Source organism: Odontesthes bonariensis, chromosome 18 (genome assembly GCF_027942865.1).
Source record: "Odontesthes bonariensis isolate fOdoBon6 chromosome 18, fOdoBon6.hap1, whole genome shotgun sequence".
NCBI lineage: Eukaryota > Metazoa > Chordata > Actinopteri > Atheriniformes > Atherinopsidae > Odontesthes > Odontesthes bonariensis.
Window position 1 is genome coordinate 15,805,683 of NC_134523.1, and position 16,330 is coordinate 15,822,012.

At 41.0% G+C, this 16,330-nt stretch overlaps 2 protein-coding genes across 2 annotated transcripts; both read right to left on the reverse strand.

Moving 5' to 3' along the window:
- Window positions 1-976: 976 nt before the first annotated feature.
- On the reverse strand, window positions 977-5,968 carry LOC142368235 (uncharacterized). The gene is made up of 14 exons (XM_075450367.1): window positions 5,821-5,968; window positions 4,994-5,134; window positions 4,807-4,911; window positions 4,399-4,719; window positions 4,197-4,315; window positions 3,795-4,083; window positions 3,589-3,711; window positions 3,313-3,485; window positions 2,107-2,204; window positions 1,860-2,008; window positions 1,550-1,727; window positions 1,346-1,478; window positions 1,121-1,195; window positions 977-1,053 (listed from the first exon to the last, which is right to left on the reverse strand). The coding sequence occupies exons 1-14, from the start codon at window positions 5,966-5,968 to the stop codon at window positions 1,045-1,047; spliced, it is 2,061 nt and encodes a 686-aa protein (XP_075306482.1). The 3' UTR covers window positions 977-1,044.
- Window positions 5,969-6,598: 630 nt separating this feature from the next.
- Window positions 6,599-16,277, reverse strand: dus3l (dihydrouridine synthase 3-like (S. cerevisiae)). The gene is made up of 16 exons (XM_075450000.1): window positions 16,049-16,277; window positions 15,344-15,438; window positions 13,709-13,979; window positions 13,276-13,627; window positions 12,715-12,782; window positions 12,518-12,607; window positions 12,363-12,404; window positions 12,070-12,222; window positions 11,857-11,973; window positions 11,592-11,657; window positions 11,274-11,384; window positions 10,868-10,964; window positions 9,009-9,084; window positions 7,364-7,552; window positions 6,978-7,106; window positions 6,599-6,830 (listed from the first exon to the last, which is right to left on the reverse strand). The coding sequence occupies exons 2-16, from the start codon at window positions 15,403-15,405 to the stop codon at window positions 6,758-6,760; spliced, it is 1,896 nt and encodes a 631-aa protein (XP_075306115.1). The 5' UTR covers window positions 15,406-15,438; window positions 16,049-16,277; the 3' UTR covers window positions 6,599-6,757.
- Window positions 16,278-16,330: the final 53 nt, after the last annotated feature.

Genomic DNA, 16,330 nt, shown 5'->3' on the forward strand with positions numbered 1-16,330 from the left:
GGTTTACAAATCCCAGAACGGTTTAGGCCCAAAATACATCTGATATATTCAGAGAATATAAACCTAGCAGAGCTCTTAGATCCAAGGACTCAGGTCAGCTGTCCAGTCCAGACTAAACATGGAGAAGCAGCATTTGGCTGTTATGCTGCAAACAAGTGGAACAAACTGCCAGTGGAGATTAAACTTTCAAATGTAGACATTTTTAAATCCAGGTTAAAAACATTTTTTTCATGCGTCTATGCATGAAATCTGCACGCTTGTTTTTAAATGCATTCATTTAAATTGTTTCTTTATATTCTTTTATGCATTTTTAATGCTTCTTACACTCCCTGCTGCAATGCTTTTTTTTTTTATTTAAAGTACTTTGAATTGTTTTGTGCATGAAGTGTGCTATACAAATAAATTTGATTTATTGCTTTAGAGAAACCTTTACCTGCAAAGCCTGACAATTCTGTATAATGGTCCTCTCCCTAAATTGATCAGGGGTACTGGAACAGAGCAATCTTAGCTAAAGTTACAGGGGAGTTACAAGGAGACAATTTCCCTGGCATAAGGCATTGCACAGCTGAGTGCAGCATCAGAACAAGTCTAACCTTAAAACCCAAGTTTCAACCTTGATTGACACAATTGATCCCTATGCTGACAGGGTGATCAGCTTAGGTCGGTTCAAATCTTGATTTTATAATAAAAAATTTTTTTAAAAAAAGCACACATTTCTGCCACCTTAACAGAAACAATACAAGACACACTGAACATTTGAATAGTCTTTAATATCTGCAGCAACATATCAAAGGGGTAGCAGAGCAAATTATCCATGTTACAAAAGAAAAGGTCTTTCTTCCCAAGTTTGGCGTTATTAAGTTGAAACAAGTCATTGCTAAATATTTAGATATTTTATCCTGATCACCAGACTGCTTTCTCTTCAAAAAGGGATTTATCCTCCCTCAAAGTTTGCAAGATATAAAACATTGTGGTCACAAAAAACCAGGTCTGTTATTTTGTAAAAACTTTATTCTTATCCAGTAGGTGTTCTGTTGCAAATCCTTATGTGGCCTGCAAGCAAATGGGTTATTAGTCATCTAAAAACAAGCGATAACATGTGCAAGGTTTGGAGACTCACTTTTCCATCAAAGCAGCGCTCTTCACAAGTATTTTCTGCTGGCAAACAAACTTCTGTTGAGCACATGAAGTAGATCTGCAGGGGAAACACCACATTTGCCATGTAAGTAAAACTGTCCTTCAGACTTTAAGGACAGTCCAAAAGTAATTTTAAAAAAAGTGCAAACTTAGCTTCAGGGTTTGACAAATATTGTTGCGATATGCAGCCTAAAATCTATTGACTCACTTCTTCATTTAGGTACAGGTTTGTCTCTTGATCCATAAACTGGAAGGCAGTCACAAGAAAGCGTCTCTGATGGCGATTGGGATGGTCAATAACTTTAAGGATGGAGATATTTGGATCGTTTGGATTGGCACACCTGCAGACACAAGCATGCAGTCAAGAGTGAACCTTAATAGCTGTGCAATCACTTCAGACAGCCATGCTTACCCTTCATAAATAAGTACCAAAGCTTTCTTTGCAGAACGAGGGTAAGCCAAGCAGTAGTTAACAAGAATTACTGCATCTGGTTTGGGAGACTTCAGACTCAATTCCAGATATATAGGCTGGCCAAGAAGAAGACGCAAAGGCTGATGGTAAGAGGGAAAGTAACTTGAATATGTGTGATCTGTTGGAAATAAACAAAAAGGAAAACTGAAATAAATATAATTTAATTAACTGGCACAATCTTACTTTAGTAAAACTAACGAAGACAGTGCTCACTATACTGTGGTTTGTTGAGAAATTACAAGCATCTGACCTTTAGCAATTTTTAAGTCTATGCCATAAAAGCCACTGGAGATTATTGATGATGGCATATTGGAAGTTGAGGTTTTGACCGTGTAGCCAACACTGGCCACGGAACCCTGAGCACTGCCATGTTTTCTGTAGTGACACTCAAACAACAACCTACAGAAGACAGAGACCATACTTCTAAGCTTGGCACAGCAAAAAGTAATTAAAAATAAGTTTTGATAGAACTATGATTGCATGGAGCCAACATCCACCTGAGCGGATCACTTCTTGTAATCATGCCATACTTGAGGTTCAGAGCTTTGACGACAGTGTGCACTTCAATCAGGTAGATCTTCGTCTCACCAACTTCCTGTCAGAAAGAGAAGGAAAAAAAAACACCAGCAAGTCTGGCCTCATTGTATTTTTTCTGCTTCTAAAGGTTCTTAATAACTATAATATAAATATGGTGTCCAAGTGGCAGCCATAAGAGCTGTTCAAATTCTCCAAAAATTAAATAAAGCTTAAGGGGAAGTTTGTGGGTTTTTTCCTCTAAATAAGGCATTATCCGACTTTATTTCACCAATACTTTAAGACGAATGAATGCGTACTATTGCACTGTTATTTCAGAGCTGCCATGTTGTCGTTTTGTGGGAGCATCGGGGACTTTCTACTCACGCATCTACTTGGATGACGTTGTTAACACCCGCCGCCGCATCTTAACACAGAATTTGCTACTGCTGCTGGTAACATGGTTCATTATTCCGCACTTCCAAATTGCCATGTTGCACAAAACTAGCAGTAGTAAACTGTGTGTAGATAGCCGACCGTCAGACCAAATAAGCTGTGGTGCAGCGGCATATGTCGATGACGTATGTAGAAAGCCCCTGATAGCCCCCCCAATAACACGGCAGCTGTGGGCCAACAGTGAAATAGTTAAACGTTCATTCGTCGACAGATAATGCCTTATTTGGAGGCTATATTGTCGATGCCCCGTTCACTCCCGTTATGTGGATATAGGCGGATCTTGAGTGATCTAAATAGCGTCTGAAGGGCTCCGACTTTCAAACTGTTATCAGTGAGTAGATGAACGCATTTCATGCCAGAAATAAGGTCCAAGTTTTAAAAAAAAAAAAAATAATCCCCTTTAACCACCTCCTTCAGCACAGGAAACATTGGAGTCTTTATGAGGACACAATTTTGTCCCACTAATCCTTATGGCGTCAACTTTAAAAAAAAAAAAAACAATGCTCGATTATTTTCATCCAGTTGTACCAACTATGTCTTGTGTAGATAAATATGACAACATTCGGGTGAGACTCCTGTGACAGTAATGTTTTAGTGCACATTACATCTTATTGTACCATAAGATACAATCTTTTACCACATGATGAAAAAGAATAAATAAATAAAGCAGACCAAGCCCTATTTTATCTTAATGTGCTAGATTCAAAGATTGTATTACTGTGTGAACAACTTACATAAGAAAGAGCTCCACAACCTTCAAGGCTGATCTTAAAGATGGCAACCTTGTCATTAACTATGGCTGGTTTACAAAGTGGTCTCCCGGGAATAACAAGTTGTTCGGGGTCCACAGGGATGGATGCACCAGTGTGGCGAATAGCAAAAACAAAGTGTCCATCCACAGTGCATTCTAGAATGAGTGCAATGTGGAATAAAATGTCAGAAAATAAACACATTTCCCATAGAACAACTCAGAGGGAATATATTCTTTTTATCTCTTCAAAAGGTTTTACCATCCAGTGGGTAGTAGCAAGCATGTTTGGACAAACCCACACAGCATCCCCTCTTCTCACAGTCTGAGGGAGATGTACCCAAGTGACCGCAAGAGATCTGCTCTTCAATGTGGACAGCACAATCTGAAGAAGAAATTATGCGTCTACAACGTGTCAGTTTATAAACACAACACCCTGGGCGCATTTGCTGAACAGTTTAAACTCACTGTGTGCCGTTGGTAGTTTTGATTTCGGCGTAATGGGTCCGTGAAGGCATTGTGTGGGTTTGGCAGCGGCTGGCTTGACAGTCGTCGGTGGTGCAGTGGTTTGGTGACTGCACCTTGTGAGGTCGGCAGTGGTTGGAGGCAGCAGAGCGTTGGCTGGTTTATTGCACTTTGGGCGTTTACCAAAAGCACGAAGAAACTGGCCAGAGTTAAACGTTGCATTTTCTACACAAAATGCTATAAACTCCAGGGTCTGACCTGAGAGGTCGAGGGACAGCTGCAGGCTATAAAGCTGGAGGGATTTTCAATGAGTTTGGAGAAAAAGACATGAAATACTACAATTACATGTTCCATATACACAATAACGCACTTGCATACAGATGCAATTACTTTTCAGTAACCTACATCTTCAACATCCTCCCTCACACTGCACCCAGTGAAGGGAACACTCAAGGTGTTGTTGAGCTGGTTCATGTGATAGCCACAATGCTTCGGAGCATCCTTGAAAGAAATGCTCTTAAAGCCTGGGGGAGAAAGGAAAGCATCCTAAAACCTTGTGACATTCTTTACAAGTAGTGAGAAATTCAAGAAATATCCAACTTCATACCCATAACTTGGACCTCACTCAACAGACCCGGTGGCAGAGAAATTTGGAAGCCATCTTCAGTGCAAACAACATGCAGCCCATCAGAACTCAAACTAGTGCAGCCGATCCAACTCCTTGGAGGGGCAGCCACAAACTCGACATGGAATCCACCTTCTGTACCGTCAAGCTGATCGTTTGGACCAGAATCAAATTCATCCAGCTCGTCAGCAAAAGGGTCAAATGTTTCAGTCGTTGCAACACCTTCAACTTCCAAGAACGGATCAGAAGAATCTTCATTTGTCACCACACCATCAGGAATTTCATCTTCATAAATGTAATCGTCTGGAGGAGAGGGGTGGTTGTTACCAAATGTCATGAACAGTCAGAAAAAAAAAAAAAAACTTCCCTCATAACCTGAACAAGTTTTACCTGCTGGAACACCTTCAGCTTCAAGGAATTCATCTTCATGGGAGGTTTTACCACCTTCAGCTTTGTCAGGAATTTCATCCTCATAGGAGTAGTCATCATAGTCATCTGGAGAAGGGGGGGGGGGGCAGTTGTTACCCAGTGCCATTAATAGACAGTCAGACTCATTCACACCAAAGATATGTTTCACCGGCAGAGACACCTTCAGCGTTTTTGAGCGCAGCCTCAGAATATTCTTCACGAGTGGCGAAACTTTCCGTTTCCTCAGGAGATACATCTTTGTAATCATAGTCAACGTCGTCATCTGCAGGAGATGGTTGGTAGTTACCAGCTGTTGAAGTCAAAACTCAGAATACCCATAAAGTGGAAGGTCTCTAACTTGCCCTTGGCTCTGCCTCAATTAGAACACAACTACACTGACTGCTTCTAGTGGACTGAAAGTGCTCACACCACCTGCCCAGGAGTACAAATAAAGTAAAAGGTTAAACAGAAGATGCAATGGGTTTTGTAACACTTTGTTTGCATTTGGGGAGACAGCTTAAGTATATGAAAAGCACTTTCATTGGACAGGGTATAGATTCTCAGAGACACCAACTTCTTCCTCTATGATGCTCACAGCCGTGGGATACAAATCTACTAAGCTTTACCAGCCCATCTGACTCACAAGTTGTCTTAATTTGACGACAGACTTATGGAGTGAATTCCGTATTGATATCTCCGATATCAAAAAGCAAAATATATCCAACATGTGCAAATACTGGCCCATTTAGAGGTCCAATACAGCGGAGGTGTACACAATGTCACCACTTACAACACAGTGAGTCTATAGTTTTCCTTAAAAGATACAGACTATCCCACCTCAACCCTACGCCACTGCCTGCAAAATTTCACAAAACCTGTTCCGACTATAGATGCAAAATAAATATATATGTTCCAACTTGTCACTGCACGTGAAAAACGCATCAACGGCAAACATCCGGAACCCCTCGCGCTAATAATTCCGTGACATCGGTTTACCTGCGGTTAAGTTGAGAGGATCACTCCACTGACCAGTCTCGTAAAACCTCAGAAGTTGACTTTCGTCGATCCGCACCCATCCCCGACCCGACACCAGCAGCAGAATCCACGATAGGGTCACAAGCAGTTCGAGCCGCAGCCAAACCATGGCTCCAAATGAGAGCCCTTATGCAGCTGCTGAGCTCTAAAGACGCGGCCTCCTGCGCTCAATTCAGGGGAATTGATTGCACCTGGTGGCTGCTAATTGTTTGCTCGACGGTCCGAGTGATGGGACATGTACGAAATAATACACCCACCCGAGTCCAAATGTAACGTTTTTGTTAAGTGTGATATTTTGTCAATTTCCACTGATGTGCCTGAAAAAGGTTTAATGAAGGCTAAGCTCAATAATATCTAACAGAAGCTCTGCTTAAATATTTCAAATTATAAAACAAAATCCTGTCATTCTAACATACAAATATCCCATATCAGCACCTGAGAGTAAAGACTTATCACTTTTCTGTTGTACTGTGACATGTCGTATAATTGTGTCTAATGAACAGGTGACTTGGCTGTGTGCATCACCTGCAGCCGAATAGTTGCAAGCGTCAGAAAAAAGACGAGACGACTCTTCATTCCTTCTGAATTGAAAAATAAGGTTTACAGTACCAATCAAAAGTTTGGACACACACAAACATGCAAAATTATTATTAGAATAAAAAAAACAAAAAACAACAGTGGTTGGATAATCTTTTCAACAGTGGAGAAATACACGAGACAGCATTATCTTGGTGTGGTAGAACTTTTTAATGCAAATATTTCAAGTTCACAAACACCCAGTTAGCCCACTGCAGCTTTTACTCGTCTTTATCATTTAGAACAGAAAATATCCTCCTTGAGCTGGTTCTCTAACCAATGAAGAAAAAAAATAATAGAGGTTTTGAGCGGCCGTACAAAATCACTTGTAGGCGTTTGCTTTATGTTTGGGTAAAAAGTTGAAGTTTTTTGGAACAGGTCCGAGCAGCATTTCACTGGAAAAAAAGAAAAAAAACAGAAGAAAGGCAAGACGTTATGATGATGAAATGCTTTCACTGAGATCTCAGTGTCAAGCAGCTTTTTTTTTTTTTTTTTTTTTTAAGAATGGCGATTCTGGCAAATGCCAATGGTTTTCCGCTCACCTTATCCTCACCCAGTCCCCCACGTGTTGACTGGCCATTAGTGACTCCAAGTAGTTTCTGCCCGAGTAGCACGGAGGCCTCTCATTGATCTTCTGAGGCACCCTCTCTAACAGGCCCACAGGAATATATCTGGGAGATAAATGGAGGAAGAGAGCAATTAGTTTGCAGTCTACTTCTAAACAAATATGCATTGCTTTTTCTTTTTTTAAACAAGATGGAACTCCATTTAGATTGTTTTCCCAAGCAGAGGTGAAATCGAGGCTGAATGTTCGCCATATGACACCATGACTCCTCTCAGTACATTCATCACATTACAAAAGAGCCACGAATATGGCTAGTTCATCATAGATAATATGCAGTATTTTGAAGAGCATGATGCTGCCCACCTGCACATGAAAGAGAGCCACTCTAGCATGAAGGTGCGGGTTTTCTCCACACCCCGAGTGTCAGAGCCCCAGTGCTCCAGGCCAAAGTTGGTGAAATCCTTGAGAATGTCCAGTCGCTCACCGGATGAGATGTCCCAGTGTCTGCTCTCCTTTATCTCAGTGAAGATCCAGGGCTTGATCAGAGCACCTCTGAAGAGAAGAAACCATATTAGCCTATTATCACACTGTCAAGTTCACAACAAAAATAACTAGGCGGCACTTCTGCACCAGACAGCGGTTTACTTTGTCTCTATTTTCCCAACAGAAGAGCATCCCTTTTTCTCTGCGTCACCGCATACGCGATGATTCCCCAACTGGTCCCACTGCTGGTCAGCTGCGATTCTAAATTGCGCCAGTTTTATCTCAAAGGCAGTACAAAAATTAACGAATAGCCTGGAAAAGGACAAATGCGTAACATTTGAATATTTTTTGCTGAAGTAATGCCAGGCTGTGAGCTATCCAACAACTCTGACACAACTCCTGAGGAACTCAGCTGATCAGCAACAGGTAACTGGCAAGCCAACGTACCCCCCATGTTGCAGAAAAACACATTCTTCAGTTAAGAAAAAAGTGACAAAGAATGCATGTCTGATGCAGTGTTAAACTGACTGTATGAAGCATTTACTCAAACCATTATGACAATTTGGATTTTTAGTTGTTTTAGATGGTGAAAACTCACTTTTCTGCAGACTTTCCTCATTAGAACTTTTCTCTGGCTATGCAAAGATCATTTTGGCTGTGCGTTTGACTGCATGCTGGAGAATCTTTTTAATTATATGGACAACTTGAGTCTTAATTCTAACAATGACCCAAAAATGGGGCAGCATAATAACTAAGATCCAAAATGAACACCAACCAAGTGTCACATATGGGTAGATTTGAGGTCTGGCTGATAAACTGGGCTGAGCAGTGACGGGTAGACAAAGAGCAGAGGGGGTTTTTTGTTGTTGTTTTTCATTTTAGTTTGCCACATGAGACTAATGTGACCCTCAGTGCACGCTATACTTACTGCGACATCAGTGAATTAAATAAGAGCAGTTTGATGCTTTCTTCTCTATTTCATATTCCTTCTATCCTAAAAACATTGACAGCCACTGTAGAGAGTAAAAAATACAATTCCTTAAATACAGAAAGAGCCCAAATTCAAGCTGTGAATCTGATGTTATCCATTTCTAATTGTATCTAAAAATGAGTTTAGACACTTAAAACTAGAGGAAAGTACTTTCTAGTCAAATTCTGCACAGTCAACCTTAATGTCCGGTGGAAAATGTATTTGACCAGTAAATTTTCTTAGTTTAGAATGATGCAAGAAAAACAATTGCTGTAGAGGAAAGTATAGCATAAATAATACGGAGCCTGAATTCACACATATAAAACATAAAAGGCCCTGATAGGGGTCTCATAAAGCTCACGTATGAGCTTCAAAACAAAATCAAAGCGATCTTCAGTTTTTCTGAGTTTCTACAAACTTGAATCTCAGTCACAGAAATGTTGTCAAAACTGTCCTGGCGCATTAAAAAAGTGTTTGCAAAATAGAACGTACTTCAAAGTGAATAAATACTTTTTTTTTTTACTGAGAATTCAGGATGCCATAAACAGATCCAACCTTGCAATCATGATGCCAGACACATCGGTCTCTCTCGCTTTCATGGCATCTTCATAAGACAGAATGTCTCCATTACCTGCACCAAACAAAACAAGAGTCACATCGTGAAAAAATAAATCCCGATCTAACATGATAATGATTTTACAACGTTAAAGCAATACTATGTAACTTCTCAAAAAGCCCATTATGGAGCTCCCCCTACAGGCTTGGAGGTAATGTACGGTTACGACACTGTCGTAAATACCACAAAGCATGGCAGCAAATAAGCTACTTACTAATCCAGCAGAAAGGTGGCTAGCTCTGAATCGAACTTGTATCCAAATGTTTCTTTCAGCTCTCGCCAACGAGTAAAAGCTGTTCCAAGAGCAACTCTAGTCCGGTCTCTTGCTTTGTCGGCCTCTCTCTTTCTCTTCCTTGCTACATCAGTCAACGTCTTCTTCTGTTTCTTCAGTGCCTCTCCCATGATGATCGTACTGACAATGTTGCGCTAGCTTAGCCTTATACCTGGGAGCTTGAGAGGGGTCTATTTGTTTTTGCGGTATGTGTGCCAGAAAGCAAGTCGAAGTACTTCCGCTCAGCTCCCGGGCCGGTCCAGCAAAGTTACATAGAGCAGTTATTCCAACTCAGACCCCCGAAGGGCATAGGAGACAGGCCAATCGTAATAAAAAAACTCATTCTAGCCGCACAATTTTTTTCAAACTGTTATTTTAAGGTAGAAATGTTACATAGTATTGCTTTAAGACTGCCAAAATGAAAACAGTTCTTCGCCTGTTGCTTTATTAAAGGGACACTATGTAATTTCTTCCCCCATCTAGTGGTGCAATTTTATTTTGCAAAGTTGAATGAATTTGCTCTCTAGCGCCTCACGTTTTCAAATGTGCGTTGCAACTTCTCGAACTACGGCAAGCGGAATGTGTCAAGATTCAAGAAGCTATAGCTTCAGACTCAAGGTCCATACAAACAAAAAGAAATCAAGACACACAGTACAAAGGATTACATAACACACATACAACAACACTATGAATACAGATGACAGATAACATGTCAGATAACATAACATCTCCTTTGGTGTGCAAGCAATGCAATTAGTCATATTCCGGGAGTTACCGGAAGTGACGTTGACGCAGCGTTAGAATTAGCCTGCGTTAGCAATAGGAGCATTAGCAGCGGTAAATAAACTCCCGGTAAACTTACAAACTTTCTAATGCCTCGTTTTGTGAGCTAAGAGCCTATGTGTACTATGGCAGAAGTTTGGTAACAATCAATGCATTATTAGTGGGATCATTTACGAGATAAAATCTATTTAGCATTTTTTTTTTTTAAACTTTATTAGTAAATCAACAAAATAACAGTTTACAAATGTGAGCATAACGCCAAAAAGAAGATATCCAGGGGGAGCATAGGAATAATAATAAAAAGAAGAAGATGATGCACTTACAAAAAGAAAGCTAATGAACACAAAGACATATGTGCCAAGGAATAAAATCTATTTAGCATTAGCGGCTGTAATAAGCCATTTGGCGGAAATGACGTCACAATGACGTCATTTCTGATTGTAGGCCTGGTGGGGAAATCGCGATTCGAAGTGCTTTATGTCCCTCTCGGCACTTCGACATTTTTCATAGAGCGGAAGGACATGGCAGCCTCCATAGAGCTTACCTGCTCTATGTAGATACAGACAAGTTATTCTTCACTCAGGAGGATAAGTGAGATTTTTGACAGAGATCATTTTACACCAATGAGAACTAACTTATGAATGAATATGTTGATTTGAGCTAATAAATTACTTAATTTATTACATAGTGTCCCTTTAAATAACCTGCACTTTGTGTGGCCGCTGTATTAACTGACACACCTACCAAACAGTGGCACAGGACTGGCCATCTTAGCACATGTGTTGATATAGTCCCAGTCTGCTAACTTTGTGTAGCGCTGCTCCCTGGATCTGCCGTGCAACTGTAAGGCAACAAGCGCATCGTGACTACTTACATTTAAACTTATTTAAAAATTACACACATACACGTGAAGAATCTGCTGAATGACAGATATAAAATGGTGAATCATGAGCACGAGAAGTCATGCCATAAGAGGCGATCATCACCTTAGATTAATGGTCTTATCAAGTGTTTTTAAAGATCTATCTCTATCAAAATATTCTCACGAAAAATAGAGAGAAATTAAGTGTATTTCACTTTCACAAAAAGCTTAATTTCACCACAAACCAACGCGTTCTTTATTTTTGCTTCTGCTTTATACAAGACTCACAGTGATCATGGAGACGCCCCAGTTCTTCATCTCAGGGATGAGTTTATGCGCTATGTTCGATTTCTCCTGAACACCAGTGCGGATCTTTACAGTTAAAGGGACATCGAGGACCTAAACGGGGAAAAAACAAAACAATTATTCCCTCAGCTTCAACTTGGCTAACACATACACCCATTTCAGTCAACCTGCTCTTATAATGTTGGCTCAAAATTATTGCTTGCTGCATTCTGCAGCTAAAAAAAATAAAAAATAAAAAATCGAAACCCCAAGGCAGCCATCACCCAGACATGTTTTCTCTCAGATGAAAGCCATACTTACGTAATTCATTCCTTTGACAATCTGTTCAAATTTTCTGGTTCGTGTCATCAAGCCACAACCTCCACCCTGATGAGGAAAAGGGAAAAAAGCTTCAGGGTGGCTAGAGTTTAACAGCAAATATCAAAAGCCAAGTCAAGCCAAATTAAATGTGAGCACTAAGTCAGATAGTAAAGATCTGAATATCGCCCATACTGCAGCACGTGTGTAGAAAGTTGCTGCAATTAATAATGTTTGAATGGGGCTTGTGTGTTAAATTAAAGTTTACCTTCTTGTATACAAGATCAATGGGACATCCAGAGTTGATGTCAACAAAATCAACATCAGTGTAGCTGTTGATGAGCTCCGCGCATCTCGTCATGGTATCAGGGAAACAGCCCTCAACCTGAAGACACAGTTCTGGCTTCAGAATGAAGGATAAACAGACACCGCAAAAGTCTTAACGAGACCAAAGAGTCTGAATAATCTAGGATGTCGTCACCTGGACACCAAACAGATCTTCACTTTCGTGCCTTTTCAGGAGGGCCCACTCCGACTGCTGTCCCTGCAGCAGGTTTGTGCACATGGCCATCTCCCCACAGGTGATGTCGGCGCCAAAGCGCTTACACACACGACGGAAAGGCAGGTTCCCACACTGAGGAAATGAATACGACACGCAAACAGGTCCGAGTTAGATTTACGGGTCGGCGTTTCGTTTCACTTGTTATGTTACGGTTTCTTTTAAGGAATTGAAAATAAAGCGACATTAAAGTACTTCTATCTGTCAATACTTACAGTTGTTAGAGGAGCAAGGTAGAGTTTGTCACGAAAGTCCACCTTTGAAGACAAAGAAACTTTAAGTTTTCAAGACACGGAGCCAAAAAGATCACTGCATTGTTGCAGTGTAAGCAGAAAGAATTTTTGGATGGAGGAGTCAGGCTGAGTGGTACCTGCTTCTTTTCACAGGGGCGCAGCTTGATGACATCCGCGTCAGTTAGTGGGCCTACAGTCTTCACTGGAGGCTGCTCATCTGGGCTGGCCTGCAGTTAGTCACAGAGCAAACATTTAAAGACGCTTGCAGTACGCTGTCCAGTAAACCACAGGATTCTCCGACAGTCGAGGTATTACTTGAAGTGGAAGGCTGTACCTGTAGCTCAGCAGAAACATGCTTTTCTCCGTTTGGACCTACAAATACTTCAGCTTTGCAAACGCCACCTGAGTTAATAAAAAGAATAAATTATAAGACCGTCAAGTTTAAAAGGATGCTTTTATCAAAATATGTTGGGGTCTGAAAATCCAAAATATTTTGGAATTATCGAGAATGTGAAGTTGACGTCATTTCTTTTTAAATTTTGGGTAATTATGGTTCAGTGACTGTTCAGATCTTCTGTATTTCTTTAGTTTCACAATTAGGTTGTCACATTCTGCAGTGGATCTAAAGTCTATTCAAACCCGGATTGTGAATTAGAGAAACTTTCCAGCCTCTGCAGTCTACTTATAAGCTTCTGTTAATTGGCAACGATTTAAGGTGGATCGTGCCACCTAAGAAAAATACTAGATGGGCTCCAAAACAAAAAAATCTCAGAAACCATGCAATGGTAAAACCAACCAATTTTGCTCCGAGTTTTATCTTCTTCTTTAAAATCATGTTGAAAGCATTCTTAACCAAAAGTAAAGCCATCTGTCAGAGCCCTTTCCCTTCTCTTACCGTTCCCACGCTGTCCCTTTTCGTCTTTGTTGTTCGAAAGTGTCTTCAGGTACTCGGCTGACTTTTCAAAGGCCACCGAATGCTTCCTCAGACGATTCTGGAGCTCTTTACTCAAGCTGTTCTTCACCACGGTCCTGCCTTCATACGCCTTAACCAGATCCGCCTTCTCCGTGGTTTTGAAGTCAGGCGTAGTGTGCGCCTTGGCAAAGCGGCAGGCGAGACCGTATCCACACTTTCCAAATGTGTCAAAGAGGTAACAGCTGTCCCCGATGTCAGCAGGCTTAGAGGCCATGTACTCCCCGATGTCATGCATAAAGTGGCACCTGGCTCCATGGATGCATTCCTTGTTGGTCTACATGAATGAAAAGTCAGTTAAAAGCAAAGGAAAAGGAGTGCATGCAGAATTTTTGGATGGCCACTTAAGGCATCCTACCTTAATAACTGAGAGGCACAGTCGATTTTCTTCATAGGTGGTTGGCTTTGTGTGTGGTCTTGACTTATTCTGTCCTCGAAGTCGCTTACCATCTGGCTTCCATGTGTTCTTACTGTCTTCAGGTTCCAATTTAGGCTTTTTAGGTTCTGGTTCTTTCACAGATGTCTCCTTTGTCCCATCAGCTATGTCTTTTTCGCTGGCCCTGTCCCCTTTGGAGCTCTCCCACCCCGAGTCTATAAACTCGTGAAATTTCTCTTTGGTGGTATGGAACCTGCAAATACAAGAAGTTGAATTCTCCTGTTAGAAGTAGATTTGGTAGGAGCTGCTTTAAATCTGAAAAACAGTAAAGTTCCTATGTTCTGACAAAAATCGACATGAATAACAGATGACGCATGATCAGGTGACTTATAGGTGCAACAATGCCTCTGACAGGGACAGGCCTGTCTTCCTCAGCATTCTAAGCCATAATACAAACTTATTATGACTTACAATTATACATAATTCTAAATGACATGTTTTGTGTGAATTCAGCTGATGAAGCGCACTTCATCCCCCCCCACTCAACCCCGCAGCTCCGACACAAAGACCAGAGAGATCGGGGTTTTTTGTGGGTCAGCGCACTAAAACCATTCTCACACACGAACACTGGAGAGGTTTAGAGGAGAGTGCGGACAATTCCGCCATTTTTATCCGCGTAGTTATTGCTCACACAAGCACATTGCATAACAAGGCTCTCTGCTGGAGATGAGCTCTCCTGGCTGGGAATCTTCTAGAGCACGCAGGAGGCAGCACATAATGCAGAAACTGCTGTGATTTCCTCACAACACGCTGAGAACGGCAGATGAGGCTCCATATTGTGTTGATACGAGTACCGCGTGTATCTTTTTGCATCAGCGTTTCCGGAAAGCAAGCGGAAAGACAGCATACAAGTCATCAGAAGGGACAAACTCTTACCTACACGCATACACGCTCACAGTAGATGGCCTGAAATAGTTGCCGACACGTTTGAACAATGTCTCACCCGCTGATGTTTGAGAGATTTTACTCCAGGAACGTCTCTGAAAGGGTACAAACATTTGCTCTCTCACATGCCATCGCTCCGGAACATCTCTAGAACATTTTAGGGATCCAGGACATGAGTGAAAACTGCCTAAGTTTGTTTAATCTTCTTGGGACTTTAGAACACTTTGGAAAGGCAGATAGCAGATTAAAGGAACCTTTCAGTTTCTGGGAGAAAAAAACTCCTGGACACAGAAGTGTTGAAAAAATAAATAAATAAGGCCCCTTTTGTAAAAACAAACCAATAGCTGACACAAAGAAGCTGATCCCTGTCATCCCCACTCTGTAACAGCCTTTTTTGTGCTGATACTGTTGTTCCTCTGGCTTCAGCAGAGAAAGAAGCAGGCAGTGTGAAATGCAAGGGAAGAGGTATTGCAGTAGCTGCAATTCTGCATCACTCCCTCAGATTGGGAGGAAGTTGCAGCTTTAGGGAATTATGTTCAACATGAAGCACGAGAAGCAAGAGGCAGAATGAAGTCATGTGGGTTTTGATGGAAGGGAAGACAAGTACACCAAGTGTTCACGTACAGTAGCTTCCATCATTGTTCACTGTGATTGAAACCAATTGTTACTCACTCTGGTTTGATTGCCGCTTCACCCTTTACGGCCACATCTGCCCTTCTCTCAGCAGTTTCCATCACTCCGCCACAGACGTTTGTTTAATTCTTTCTCTGAAACATTTCAACAGATCTATTTTCAATCAACCAGCAGCAGTCTACTGTACTTGATTCTTCTTTTTCCATGACACTTACTACTCTGCAATGATGCAACGGCTTTGTTTGATGAAATCAAAATGTTTGTCATGCAATACACATTATGTATGTTTTGGTATTATTAAAACAACGGTTACAAACGCAGGTAAAAAATTGTTATTCAGTATATATATATATATAGAGTTGTGACAGTATATTAAACAATCTGATTATCTGAAACAATGATTTTTCAGCACTGACTTTTACTTTCAAGGATCTTTGCCTCGTTATGCTTACCAGCTTCACCTAAGTCGCATTTTTATTTAAAACTATTACTTGCAACAGTGTACTTTTAGCACTTTTAGCACAGCATAAGAATCAGAATACTACATAGTCGTAGTCCTGGAGTCGTCACAATTTCCTGATACCAAATTTGCAATCATGCAGCTAGCATACGCTCAGGGACCTTCTTTTTTTTTCCAACGTTAACTTTTATTTCGTTATGGTTTATCAAACGTTGCCCAACTTACAACGAATTTAAACTGTATTCAATGTAGCCTTCACTATGATTGGCTCTATTCAAACTTACCTTTTTATTCAATGTTGCCAAAGTAGAAAGCTATCAGACAACGAAAGAAACGCCGTTAGCCACTAGCAGGCTAACGCATTTCATGCAAATTCTCACGATAATAAATCTCTTCAGAAGCTACAAATACGACAAATACAGTTTAACATGGATACAGCTACTGTCTCACACCCTGGCATGCACACAGTTCACAATAAACTCCCAACATCGTGTTGCAGCCATTGTGCAACTATCTAAGGAGGTCCGTGGTAAACGTCATAGATTGGTTCCGCACAAGAATACTTT

What these genes read in the sequence shown, in the direction of transcription:
- LOC142368235 (XM_075450367.1), bottom strand. Translation starts at nt 5,968, where the DNA reads ATGGTTTGGCTGCGGCTCGAACTGCTTGTGACCCTATCGTGGATTCTG. An exon ending in TCCTCTCAACTTAACCGCAG is followed by an intron (nt 5,135 to 5,820) that starts GTAAACCGATGT and finishes TGACTTCAACAG; the next exon opens with CTGGTAACTACCAACCATCT. An exon ending in AGACTTAAAAATTGCTAAAG is followed by an intron (nt 1,728 to 1,859) that starts GTCAGATGCTTG and finishes TATTTCCAACAG; the next exon opens with ATCACACATATTCAAGTTAC.
- dus3l (XM_075450000.1), bottom strand. Translation starts at nt 15,405, where the DNA reads ATGGAAACTGCTGAGAGAAGGGCAGATGTGGCCGTAAAGGGTGAAGCG. An exon ending in GCCCCTGTGAAAAGAAGCAG is followed by an intron (nt 12,405 to 12,517) that starts GTACCACTCAGC and finishes TTGTCTTCAAAG; the next exon opens with GTGGACTTTCGTGACAAACT. An exon ending in GGGGCGTCTCCATGATCACT is followed by an intron (nt 10,965 to 11,273) that starts GTGAGTCTTGTA and finishes GTTGCCTTACAG; the next exon opens with TTGCACGGCAGATCCAGGGA.